Here is an 11,687-nt window from a genome sequence, read left to right as displayed (position 1 = left end):
GGCCCATTTCCCAGGCTTCAATCCCTTCCCTGGTTGTTTTTGTCCAGCCATTTTAATAACTGGAAGATTGAATGGATGTCCTTGTTCATTGCAGTGTGAGGCTACCAATGAGTTCAAGTCTCCTCATCTGACTGCTGACTTGCATTCTTGCCATTTGGTGATCGGCTTCCTCCCCGTCTGTCTTACATAGTCACTGGGGCAATCCACGCAGGGATCCACTAGATCAGGGGTCTCCAACCCCCAGTCTGTGGACCAGTACCGGGCTGCGGCACGCCAGCAACCGGTCCACACAAACAAGGCAAGCCCCATCCACAGGATGCAGGCAGCAGACAAAACCATGCCCCTTCCGGTCTGCGGAAAAATCTTTCTCCTGGTAACCGGTCCCTGGTGCCCCAAAGGTTGGGGACCGCTGCACTAGATTACATTGGAAGCATCCCTCACCTCCAAGCCCATTCTGCCTGAACTGTTCAGGTAGGTGTCTGCTCTCCAGCTGTTTGGCTTGCTGCGTGGGACAGTGGCTTCTCAGCCTGCCGTATAATGTTTTGTAGTTTAATTTATGGAGGTGAAGGGCAGAAGGCCCTGGAGAACACAGTGAAGATAGGAATCCAGATCCCTGCTAATTTATTTTTGGAGAACAGGAGAGTGTGCCAGCACCAAAGACCAGGTCTTCTATTTTGTTTTCAGTTATCTGTGGAGCGGCCTAGTGGCTGGATGAGGAAAGACAATTCGAAAATACTCTATAACCAAACAAGTATTAAGATATATTACTTTTCTGATAGGTTAATCATAAAAAGGTTCAAAACTTGAAGCTGACTGATACACTGAGCTCAACCTAGCAGATCATAGAATGTGAGAGTTGGAACAGATGTTGGAGGTGTTATGTGCTCCTGGCCACTTTCCTTCATGACCAGTTCACCTGACCAATAACCAGCCGAGACACAGTGAAGTCCTTTTGTTTCGTTTATTGCAATAAGCGGAAGAGAAGCTTTCAAAGCTTGGTTCTCTTCAAACTTCTAACCCAAAATATTCCCTTCTTTAGACAGCCCTGTCCCGGCCGCTACATCCCTCTCGTTCCCCATTGGCTGAGGTTCTAGGTCAGGGGTCAGCAACCTGAAACAGTGAAACAGCCACTCGGAACCGGTTCCCTCACAAAAGGAAAAACTGGGAGCCGCAAAAAAATGTGTGCACATGCGCGTACATGCGTGCATGCGCAGAACAGGGTTTGACTGAAGAGTGGAGCCAAGGCGAGATATGCACCTACCCTGCATATTTGAATTGATTGGTTGAACTTTTTTAGTCCCACTTTTTTTTTTTTTGGACTGCACATGGCAGAAGACTGGGAGCCGCAGGAGACGGCTGAAAGAGCCGCATGCGGCTCCGGAGCCGCGGGTTGCAGACCTGTGTTCTAGGTGGTTACATTCTTTCCGATCGTCCCCTACCTATTTCCTGCTACATACTAAATCATACATCACACGTACATTAATAAAATAAAATATTAGACATATTCAATTGTTGGTTTTGAGTTCTGGGCCCCTTAGAACAATAGGTTCTTTCCTGTTTTTCAATTCAGTATGGCTTTCCTGGCTAGCTATTTCCTCTTCCAGCTGTTTTTATAGCTTGTATTCTTCCTTTTCCCACTTGGAAGGCCCAGCTAAATTTTTGCCTAGGTGTTTATCTTACCTCCTCCCTTTATGCTACCCTTTCCTGTTTCCCATCCATTATAGTTTCTTTTTTAAGCTTGTTTCTCCACTCAGTAAGTTTCCACTGCAGCAAATTCAATTTTAAGTTTCTCTTTCAATATTAAATTTTGAAGACCTTTCCTTTTACTTCTCTCAGAGGTCTAGTTCCACCCCTTTCCCAGGTCAGGAATCCACTGGTAACAGCATCCTCGGGAGATGTCAACATGCTAAAATTGAGTTATTGTTGACTTATCTGTTAGAGATAGGAAATATTTCTGACTGGAAGCCAGCTCTTTCCAGATTGATCCTACTGCTTCTTTCATTCCCTCCTGAACAAACTGAGCGAGTCAGATTCTTTAGATATCTGGGACAAACTCTCACGTTTCCTTTGCAATCTTATCCAAAGTCTCCAGTCTTCATTTTTCTTTCTCTCTCATCCTGACCCTTTAACTGTCGTGGTTGCGCTCCTCTGAACCCATCTTTCAATAACCTTCCTAGGATATGGTGTCCGGAAATCAACACGGTAGCTTCAGCGAGACCACTGCAGAATAGAGGGGGCAAAATGGATACGCCTGACCCAACACACTTTTGATGCAGTCTAGATCAGGGGGCCCCAATCCCTGAGCCACGGCCCACTACAGGCTGTGGCCTATTCAGAACTGGGCCCTGTGAACAGTGGGCTGGTATGCATGCGCACGCACCTCAACTTGCACAAGCGGCATGTCAGCATGTATGCACATACACGGGCAAGTCATCCTCCACAAGTTGAGCTGCGCACATGTGCACCAGCCTGCCACTCAAGCGGCCCAGTTCCCCTCTCCCCCCCCCACTCCAGCTGGGGAAAGCCGCAAAGGGTAGGCAATCTTGGCTCTTTTATTTTATTTATTTACTTTAATTCCATTTATATCCCGCCCTTCTCCGAAGACTCAGGGCGGCTTACAAGCTTAGCAGTAGCCTTCATTCTATGTATATGCCTGCTTATTAGGGCTTTCATACACCCCCCAAGCGGCATTATTACAAAGTCAGCTTAATTGCCCCCAACAATCTGGGTCCTCATTTTACCTACCTTGGAAGGATGGAAGGCTGAGTCAACCTTGAGCCTGGTGGGATGCGAACCTGCACTAATTGCAGGCAGCTGGTGTTACTTAAGGAGGCATCAGCCCACTGCTCCAGCATAGCTGACTCAGGAATTCTGGGAGTTGAAGTCCACGAGTCATAAAAGAGCCAAGGTTGCCTACCCCTGGTCTAGATGTTTGTGGGCAGCTGCATCACATGGGGTAGAAAGCCCAAGGAATGGCCCTGAAGGACAAGACCTACAAGGCTGTGGCTACTTAGCACAGCCTACCTTGCAGGGCTGATGCTGCCGGGTCATATACAGCTTGTGATCACCAGGCCAAGATTCTTATATCTGCACGACTGCCTTTTCCTCAGCTACTTCAGACCTTTCTTTGGTTCTCCACTTTACACTTGTTCTTACGAAATGCGTCTGGTTGGTTTCTGCCCGTTTTTCCAGATTGTCAGGACCCTCTTGAATTATTATTCACTCTTTGAGGTAACAAAAGATCTGATTTTTCTCTCCTTATCCAAGCAGGTTGTAAACACGCCAAGCAGCACAGGGGCCGTAACAGAGACCTCTGGAGTCCCATTTCATACCCCTTTCCAGTTCGGCCGGAGCCAGCAGGGTGTAGTGATGAAGGCACCAGGCTAGAAAGTGGCAGATAGCGAGTTTTAATCCCGCTTTAGGCACAAAAGCCGGCTGGGTGCAATTGCCAAGAGATGGGGATCATCTAAGGCATGAAAAGGGGCTGGTTGACTTTAGGCCAGTCACTCTCTCTCAGTCCAACCCACCTTACAGGGTTGTTGTGGGTAAAAAAGGAGGAAGATGTTGGATATGTTCGCCATCTTGAGTTATTTGCAAAAACAATAAAGGTGGGAGACAAATGAAATAAAAATTGATACTTATGTATTTGTTCAGTTTCATTTAATGTATCATAGTCCAGCTCACAATCTTGTCTTCACTACTAGGACCTCATGGGAGGTATTATTAAATGCTTTGTTTACTCAAGGCATACTACCACCCCTTTACCACGGTCAACTAAGCAAGCATCTATCTCTATGGGGGGAAAAATCAGATTCACCATTTTTAAAGTTCGTCTTGGGTTTACACTTATTCTTTTATAAACCAATGCTAATCAATGCATTTTCAAAATGTGCATGAACGAATTGCTTATTTGTTCTAAAGTGTTGCCTGAATTCACTGTCAGCCGGTGAGTCCACAGTTCCCAGGTCCTTTTTCCCCCCTTTTAAAGCATTGACTCTTTTCTGATCCTCTTGCACTACGATTTCTCAATACCTGAAGAAAGAGAGTTCAAGATGACACCCACAAAGCCTTTCACAAAGGAAACTCATTAGCCCTTTCTTTACTTATCAATACAATACTCCACTATGTCATTTACATTACTTATGTCCACCAGAACTGTTGAAGGAAGTCTTCATCATGGTTCAGTCCAAGCCGGGAATAAACAACATGGCGACTGCTTTAAAAAGAAGCTTGCAGTTTATTAAAGAGGAGAGCCAGACAGGAAGATGGCTCTGGCAGAAAAGAGGAAGAGCACACGTAGGGAGTGGGTTTTTATACCCTCTGGAGCCTTTGGTTTGGAGTTGTTCCTGTGGCGTGAACTTTGACCTGAGTCTGAGTGTGCCCTTTGGCATCCGTGGGCTAATCCTATTATGTCCTAAGAGTTTGGGTGGGTTATGTAAATTTTAGGTCTTTGTCTTCCTAAGCTTCTAGAGGGGGGGGGGCTCCAACGTTCCTGGATTATTTACATCTGCATGTCTACAGAGCTGGTTTCTGCTTGGGGGAGGGAGACTTGGGCCTGTTAAGAAAAAACTGGGCGTGCGTTTCTGCCTAATATTTCCTTCTTGGGGGGGACTGACTTCCCAAGGAACACAGTGCTCCTTTGAAGACCCTATCCAAGTAGGAATTGAGGAATTGTATGGCAGTACTGTTTTCACCAGTGAGTCAGCCCTGCCCTTCCGCTATTCATATAGTCACAAAACATCCTTTGTGTTACCAACATTCCTTGCAAATTTCCTTTTGTGTTTTAATCTCTTTTCTATCTTTCTTTCTGCAGGCTTTAATTACTTAGTGGTCTGGGTTCTTGGGATTCCACCCATCTTGTGTTTCCTATTCATGCGCCTAGCTCTTGGCAGCCAAAAACCTTTTATGCATCCATTTTCTAATATGCCGAAGTTTCTTCTCCTTAGAATTGTACTTTTGTTATCTTATTGATGAGAAATTCCTGTGTTCCCTTTAATCTTGCAACCATTGTCTGTGGGATGCCATCATGCGTTTTTCAAAGCTTGTATAAACTGGTGGTCCAGAAAATGAGGTGGCAGGCTAAATTTTCAAAGAAAACTGCAAAGTCTCAGGCTTATTCAACAAAATAAATTTTACATGGCAGTCGCATGCTGCCACCTAGTGGGCAAAATGAAAAGGACGGAAAGAAGGGGAAGCAAATTGAACAAAGGGCAAAAGTCAACTTGTAATTTTGATGTTGCTAGTTCAATCTTCTCCAACTGATGGCCTCCACAGTAAATACTAGAAATTCTCTGGAATGTCCCAACTGGCAGTTAGGGAGGTCAACAGTTATTCAAAAACCATTTGGTTTAAGGAGATTTAGTTTTCTGTAAGACGTCCAGTGAGGTGAACAGAAGAGTTGGGACTTTGAAGATCTTCTAGTCCAATCCCCTGCTCAAGCAAGAGACCTATACATTTCAGACAAATGGCTGTCCAGTCTCTTTTTAAAAGTTCCAAAGTCATGTGAAATCGTAAATGATGTTATCTGCAATCCGGCGTAATACAGAGTAAGGGTTATCATGAAGATTTTCTATTATCCGAAGACAATGCCATATAATCATAGGGGAAAAAGCTATAATGCCCAGAATTTATGAGGAGTGGAGATATCAACACTCAGTGGCTCAGGAAATCCTATTCTAGTTCTGACATACAGCTAGAAATATAATGTTGCTTTGTGTATTTAGTCCGTTCCTACCCTAAGCCCCGTTATTAGCTAAAAGTACTTTCCATTTTGGATGCAAATGAGGGAGGCCAAACCTGTCCAGATGTTCAAAACAAAAAGGAAGCTTTTAGCGATGGGAGACTTTTTCTCATTCCACCTCCACCCCGCCCCGAAGGCAGTATGGTTAGATGAGAGCACCAATGAGTTACATTTATTGATGTTTGGTTCTCATAAAAACATTAGTTGAAGTAAAAACACAAATCACTCAGTCGTTATATGAAGACGGTCCCTGGACGAGAACAATCACCATGCACGTACAGTATCTCCTGACCCCCTCCTCCCCCACCAAAGTCCTGCCATCCCTGATGAGCAGCTCTTGTTAGTCAGCCTGTATCAGAATGTTTTTCAGCCTTGGCAATTTTAAGGTAAGGGGACTTCAACTCCCAGAATTCCTCAGCCAGGGTGCTAGTTAGGGAACGGTGGGAGTTGAAGTCCCCAAATGTTAAGGTTGCCACGGTTGAGAAACACTGACCTCTGCTTCCCCTTTCCTGCAACTCATTTTTTTTTTTAAATCACAAGCAGAAATGCACAAAGCTGAAGAGCCCTCTGCTGGCACAGAAATGATTCTGAGGAACCATATATATATAAATATATATATTTGCAACAGTATTTAACCTCTTCTTAGGGACTGTGAGGAACTAGACAAAGCCTCCTGCTGCCTCAGCATCAGGAAGCTGCCAATGACCCATTCTGGGAAAACTCCACTCCTGGGAAACACCACACAAGCATGCCTGGGCTTGGAAAATGGAGGCTAAGTGTGTGTGTTCTGTGCTTTACACAGCACATGCTTGTGAGCCTAGCAGCCAGAGAGCAAGGTGCACGAGAGGGCCCATTGTGGTACGCTTGCCAATCATAAGGCACCCTTGGGGAGTCCGACTGAAATTCAGTCCATCAGTAGAGGGGCCTCCAACACTGGGCAACTTTAAGACTTGTGGACTTCAACTCCCACAATCCGCTGGCTGGGGAATTCTGGGAGTTGGAAGACTACATTAAAGTTGCCGAGCGTTGCAGACCCTTGAATTAGTACACTTGAGCTTATGGAAGAAAATCAACTTGAAACAAGCTGGAAAATAGGTTTTCCCAGCTTTGCTTCCCACCGTCTCTGGTCAACATATCCACAGGGTGCCAGGCTTGAAAAAGAGGCTCCAAGCCACTTTGGAAAGAAACATGCCTCAGGGTTAACTGTTTGCCTTGCCCCAACTCAAGCAGCGGTTATAGGCTGTTCCACCCCCCACCCCGCCTACCTTACACCGAAGAGGCAAGGGCATTTTGGGAGTCCTCACCTACCACCCGTATTCTTATGCTGTGCATTCTGGTGCTCGCACAAAAAGGGAAACCTTGTGCCCTCCCTTCCTCTTCCTTACATTGGCCAGCCAGGACTCTCCACCTCCAACGTGACAAACGGACGCCTGGGACCAACGTGGACGAAGACGAGTGCAGACAGGTCCTCCTTTTTTGCTTTAAACTGTTATGCCCCAATTCAGAGATGGCGTCTCTGGACGGTCGAGATAGCACTTGGGTTGGTGTCACCAGATTGACAAATAATCACATTTCCCTCCACTTGGAAGTTGAGGAAATAAGCCAAGGTGGTCAGTTCTAAAAGGGGAGGAGGGAAGAGGCGTAAGCTGCATGAAAACGTGGCCTTCCTTCGCTCTGCGGACAGAGACGTAACAACGGGCAGTAGCCTGGACCTCAATGCCAAGGGGCTCTCAACGGGCCCGCTGCCCACTTCCAGGGGCCAAAGAGGTGGCATTCAGTTGTGCCTCAGGAAAAAAGAAAAGGCACTTTGGCAGCACAGCAGCTCCTCTGTGAGCAGAGCACAAGATTAAGAGAGACGCACCGGCAGGAAGCCAGAAAGAAGCCTTGGGAGTCTCCAGGAGGTTGCAGGAACCAGCACCGGGGCTGTAAACAGTTGGCTGGTCTCACACCATGCTGCAGCTGCTGTGAGGCGATTAAACTCTACCCAAAAAAGGGGAGAGGCAATAACCTGGGAACGCGACTGAGCATCGTCCCAAATGGCTTGCAGGGAGCCTCAAGTATTCAGGGAAGAAGAAATGGGTCCCTCCCCCCAAGAATGTCATGTTTTACTCCGGCAAACCCCCCACCCCATCCCACCCCCGGGGCTAGAGCAAATAAGATCACTACGCAGAAGTGGCCGCACAAAACTGTTTTTCAAGATGGCCGAGCCTGGTTTCCCAGGGCTGACGGTGTTGCCTTCTTTCGAGGAGGAGACGTGGCAGAGAACGGGGAGCAAGAGGAAGACAGAGGCAGGCAGAGGCGACTTGAGATCCCAAAGACATCCTTCTCCTTGGTCTTTTTCACCGCCTGGAGTAAGAGGCGCGGGCTGGCAACGCTGCAAGCCAGGCCCTCTTCTTTAAGCATAGTCTATCTGAATAGGGCTGCGGGTTCCTTCATTCTTATGGTCTTGGCTGGCAATGCTGGTCTTCCCTTCCCCGTTGCTGTTCTCGCCCCCACTGTCCCAGGATTTGGAAGCGGCAATGTAGTCTTTCACAGCAATCTCCATGTTCCTTGCCTTCAGCGCTGCCGAGTGCAATTTCTCCAAGAACTCCGGCATGCCTGTGATGGGGACAGGTGGGTGGAGAGAAGTACACCAGCTGAAAGACAAGAATCCAGCACCTACACCCAGTCGGTGAAACCCATCCACTCTCAAAAGCACTAAGCGTTCCAAATCAGCGGCGATCCCGGTGGACTGCTCTGCACCTCAGCTGTGCCTTAAGACATCCTTGTCTGGAGATTCAGCCTGAAGAGCAATCCCACCGGCACCAACTGCTACTCAGAAATGCAGAGTCTCCGCTCCTCCCAGAACATGGCTGCTCTGGCAGACCAAAGCCCCGAGTTGCAGTCAGGAGCGAAACCTTCTAGACGTTTGAAAACAGGCATCCCACCAGAAATCTAGGGACTTGTTCTGCTAGGGCCGGGATAGGCAACCTTGGCTCTTTTATGACTCGTGGACTTCAACTCTCAGAATTCCTGAGCCAGCCATGCTGAGGGGAAAGGGAGAGGTTTCCAAGCTGAGCAAGGCTGGCTCAGGAATTCTGGGAGTTGAAGTCCACGAGTCATGAGGGGGCCATAGTTCCCCCATGCTGGCTCAGGAATTCTGGGAGTTGAAGTCCACGAGTCATGAGGGGGGCATAGTTCCCCCATGCTGGCTCAGGAATTCTGGGAGTTGAAGTCCACGAGTCATAAAAGAACCAAGGTTGCCTACCCCTGGGCTAGGGGGAAGCAGAACCCGAAGTGGTGTCAGAATCCATTTATATTTCATTTCTAACTCTCTTTCTGTGCAAACCCAAATCTCTCACACACACCCCCTTTGGATTCTGTCATTCCCAAGGAGGAGAAGGAATAAACATGGGAGTTTATTGCCTCCATTTCCTCTCCTTAGATGCAACTTTTTGCTTATCTAGCCTGCCTGTTGCCCCTCACAATAAGATCAATGAGAGGCACTTTCTCTCTCTCTGATCTTACGAGCAACCAAGAAAGGGGGTGGGGGGATTCTGGTTCCTTTCTCCGGATGGAATGTGAAGGGGAGGGAGTGACGGTTCTCCCTTGCCCACGAGGGGCTTGCCACCTGGAACTTGACTGATCCGGAAGTGACCAAATGGACTGAGGGGTGGGGTTTTGCTTGGGGACACTTTAAAAATATCGATCTGTGAGGGGATTTTTCAGATCCTGTCTATTATACCCTCTGTCATCTATGTGTTGGTAAAAGTTCCTGCTTGGACAATCTTGTCTCCAAGAGTCTTTCTTTCTTAAGATGTGGATTGGAGTGGGTTCTGACGTTTGGTGCCTTTTAAATTCACTATGCACCGATAGCCAATTTTTAGTAAGTTCAAAACCCAATGAAGTGCAGGATCTTCTGCAAATTTCTGTAAGGAAAGGGAATGGTTCTCAAATGCCAAACCGGATTGTGAAGCCCCTATCATACGAAACCAACTTCTTTGCACGTGGGATACCAGGATAATTTTCTGACCAGCTATCCATCCATCCGTCCCATTTCTATGCCATTTCCCCATTAAAAGAAAACTGAAACAGTTCACATTTGAAAATTGTTAAGTACAACTAAAATAAAATAAAAAATAAACAAAACATGCATTATTTCATTAAAAAAAATTAAGCCAGCAACATAAACATTAAAATGGCAATGCAAAACAAGAGTCGCAATTAGAAGGTCAAATGAGCACCTTTCAGCTTGGGAGGGGAGCCTCCCCCCCCCCAAGGGCCTTGGAAGATGACCTCAATACACAGATAGGTCCAGGGGGGGAGCAGACGTTCCTTCAGATATATGGAACCATAGAAAGGTTTTATCGATTAAAATCAGACCCCAGCACTGGGACGGGAAACAGACTGGGACTGAATTCGCCTGATACATCCCTACTTACGCTTCCAATTCGTTCCTTGTGCTATAGATTTTTTTATTAACTAACTTTCTGAATTATCTTCAAAGGACGTTCAGTATATTGCAGCACAGGTAGTCCTTAACACCCACTTTTGGGACCGGCAACTAGATTGCTAAGTGATGTGGTCATTAAGTGAGACATCATGTGAACATGATGGGCGTGCAACCTTATTTTCTTCATATATATATATATATATATATATATATATATATATATATATATATATATATAGGGGGGGGGTGTCAAGATGTACCCCCAAGCTACACACAGGTTAATGCAGCTAAAAGTAGTAAAGGCAGATTTAGGTGGAACGAGAAAGGCCTTTTTGTGATCACCTGCCACATTCTTTAGAATGTAGTGTACGAGTGGTCCTCAACTTAGGACAATTGAGCCCAAAATTTCCATTGCTAAGCAAGACGGTTGTGAGTTGTGCCCTATTATACCACCTCTTTTGCCAGTTGCTAAACAAATCACTGTAGTCGCTAAGCGAATCATGTGGTTGTTAAGTGAATCTGGCTTCCCCCATTGACTTTGCTTGTCACAAGCCAGCTGGGAAGGTTATAAAAATGGTGATGACTTGACCCCGAGATGCTGCAACTGTCACAAATACATGCCAGTTTCCAAGCCTCTGAATTTTGATCCCGTGGCCAATGGTTTTATGCGTGAAAAACAAGTCATGAGACACTTTTTATCCGTGCCACTGAAACTCTGAATGAACAACTGCAAGTTGAGGACCAGCTGTAATTGATTGGTACATGCTTGAGAGCATTTTGGCTTCTGAATCTGTAATTATTTCGGTCTTCCAAGTCCAATGATATGATTTTTAATCATAGTTTCACTACAGCAACTTTGAGATGTGTGGACTTCAAATCGCTTCAACATGCTTGCTGGGGAATTTGGGGATGCAAATCTGTCAAGTAGGCTTATTCACAACATCAGGCCTTCAAAATTGAAACTGACAGTTTTTAGATCACCCAGTTCTGAAATTTGAGATCACCTGATGTTTTAGGCCACCACAACCAACTCATTCTACGATTTTGGTAGCCTGTTCTCTAAACTGAAGGATCACAGCCCCCAAACTCACCACTGGAAACCATCCAGCTGACACAGTATCGAGGAAACACAGTTTGTGGGTTGTCGCTGTATGTTAGCAGGTAATCAAAGCCATTCTGAAACGAGAAACAATATTGACTAACTGCTGCTCCTCTGAACAAGGAGATCCATACCTAGCTGCATGGTCAGTTAACTTACTCAATTTAACCCTTTGCTACATAAAACAAATTTTGTAAAAAAAATAAATAAATTATAAAAGCAAAGTTGCTATGATAATAACAAGGAAAGAATCATGAAAAATCTCTCTTGCCGTAAGTCATTCACAAGCAATAAAAGCTTCAGAGGTAACTGGCAGCAACTTTCTTGTAGTCAAGCATTTTTTTGTTCCCTTTACTTAGTACAGAGGATTTCTGGGGGACCGATGGCTTCTTTAGGGCCAACGACCTCAGCAAAGG

At 46.0% G+C, this 11,687-nt stretch overlaps 1 protein-coding gene across 3 annotated transcripts in view; it reads right to left on the bottom strand.

The window, feature by feature from the left end:
• Positions 1–1,299: 1,299 nt before the first annotated feature.
• STARD7 (StAR related lipid transfer domain containing 7) overlaps positions 1,300–11,687 on the bottom strand; it is a 32,576-nt gene continuing 22,188 nt past the window's right edge. Inside the window, exons 8-11 of one of the 3 annotated variants that reach the window (XR_014027222.1) lie at positions 11,264–11,348; positions 7,126–8,338; positions 3,025–4,032; positions 1,300–2,220 (exon numbers count right to left, since the gene is read on the bottom strand). Coding sequence is in view for 1 of the 3 variants with exons in the window: in XM_081333764.1 (XP_081189890.1) it covers positions 8,136–8,338; positions 11,264–11,348 (288 nt within the window). In the remaining 2 variants the exon portion in view is untranslated. Of the gene's footprint in view, positions 2,221–3,024; positions 4,033–5,897; positions 8,339–11,263; positions 11,349–11,687 lie in introns of those variants that run through there. The other 2 variants (XR_014027223.1, XM_081333764.1) reach the window with 2 other exon arrangements.

This window comes from Vipera berus (genome assembly GCF_964194415.1).
Source record: "Vipera berus genome assembly, chromosome: 8".
In the NCBI taxonomy this organism is placed as follows: Eukaryota; Metazoa; Chordata; class Lepidosauria; order Squamata; family Viperidae; genus Vipera; species Vipera berus.
The sequence above is the reverse complement of the archived record's forward strand: the minus strand, read 5'-3'. Positions and strand labels throughout refer to the sequence as shown.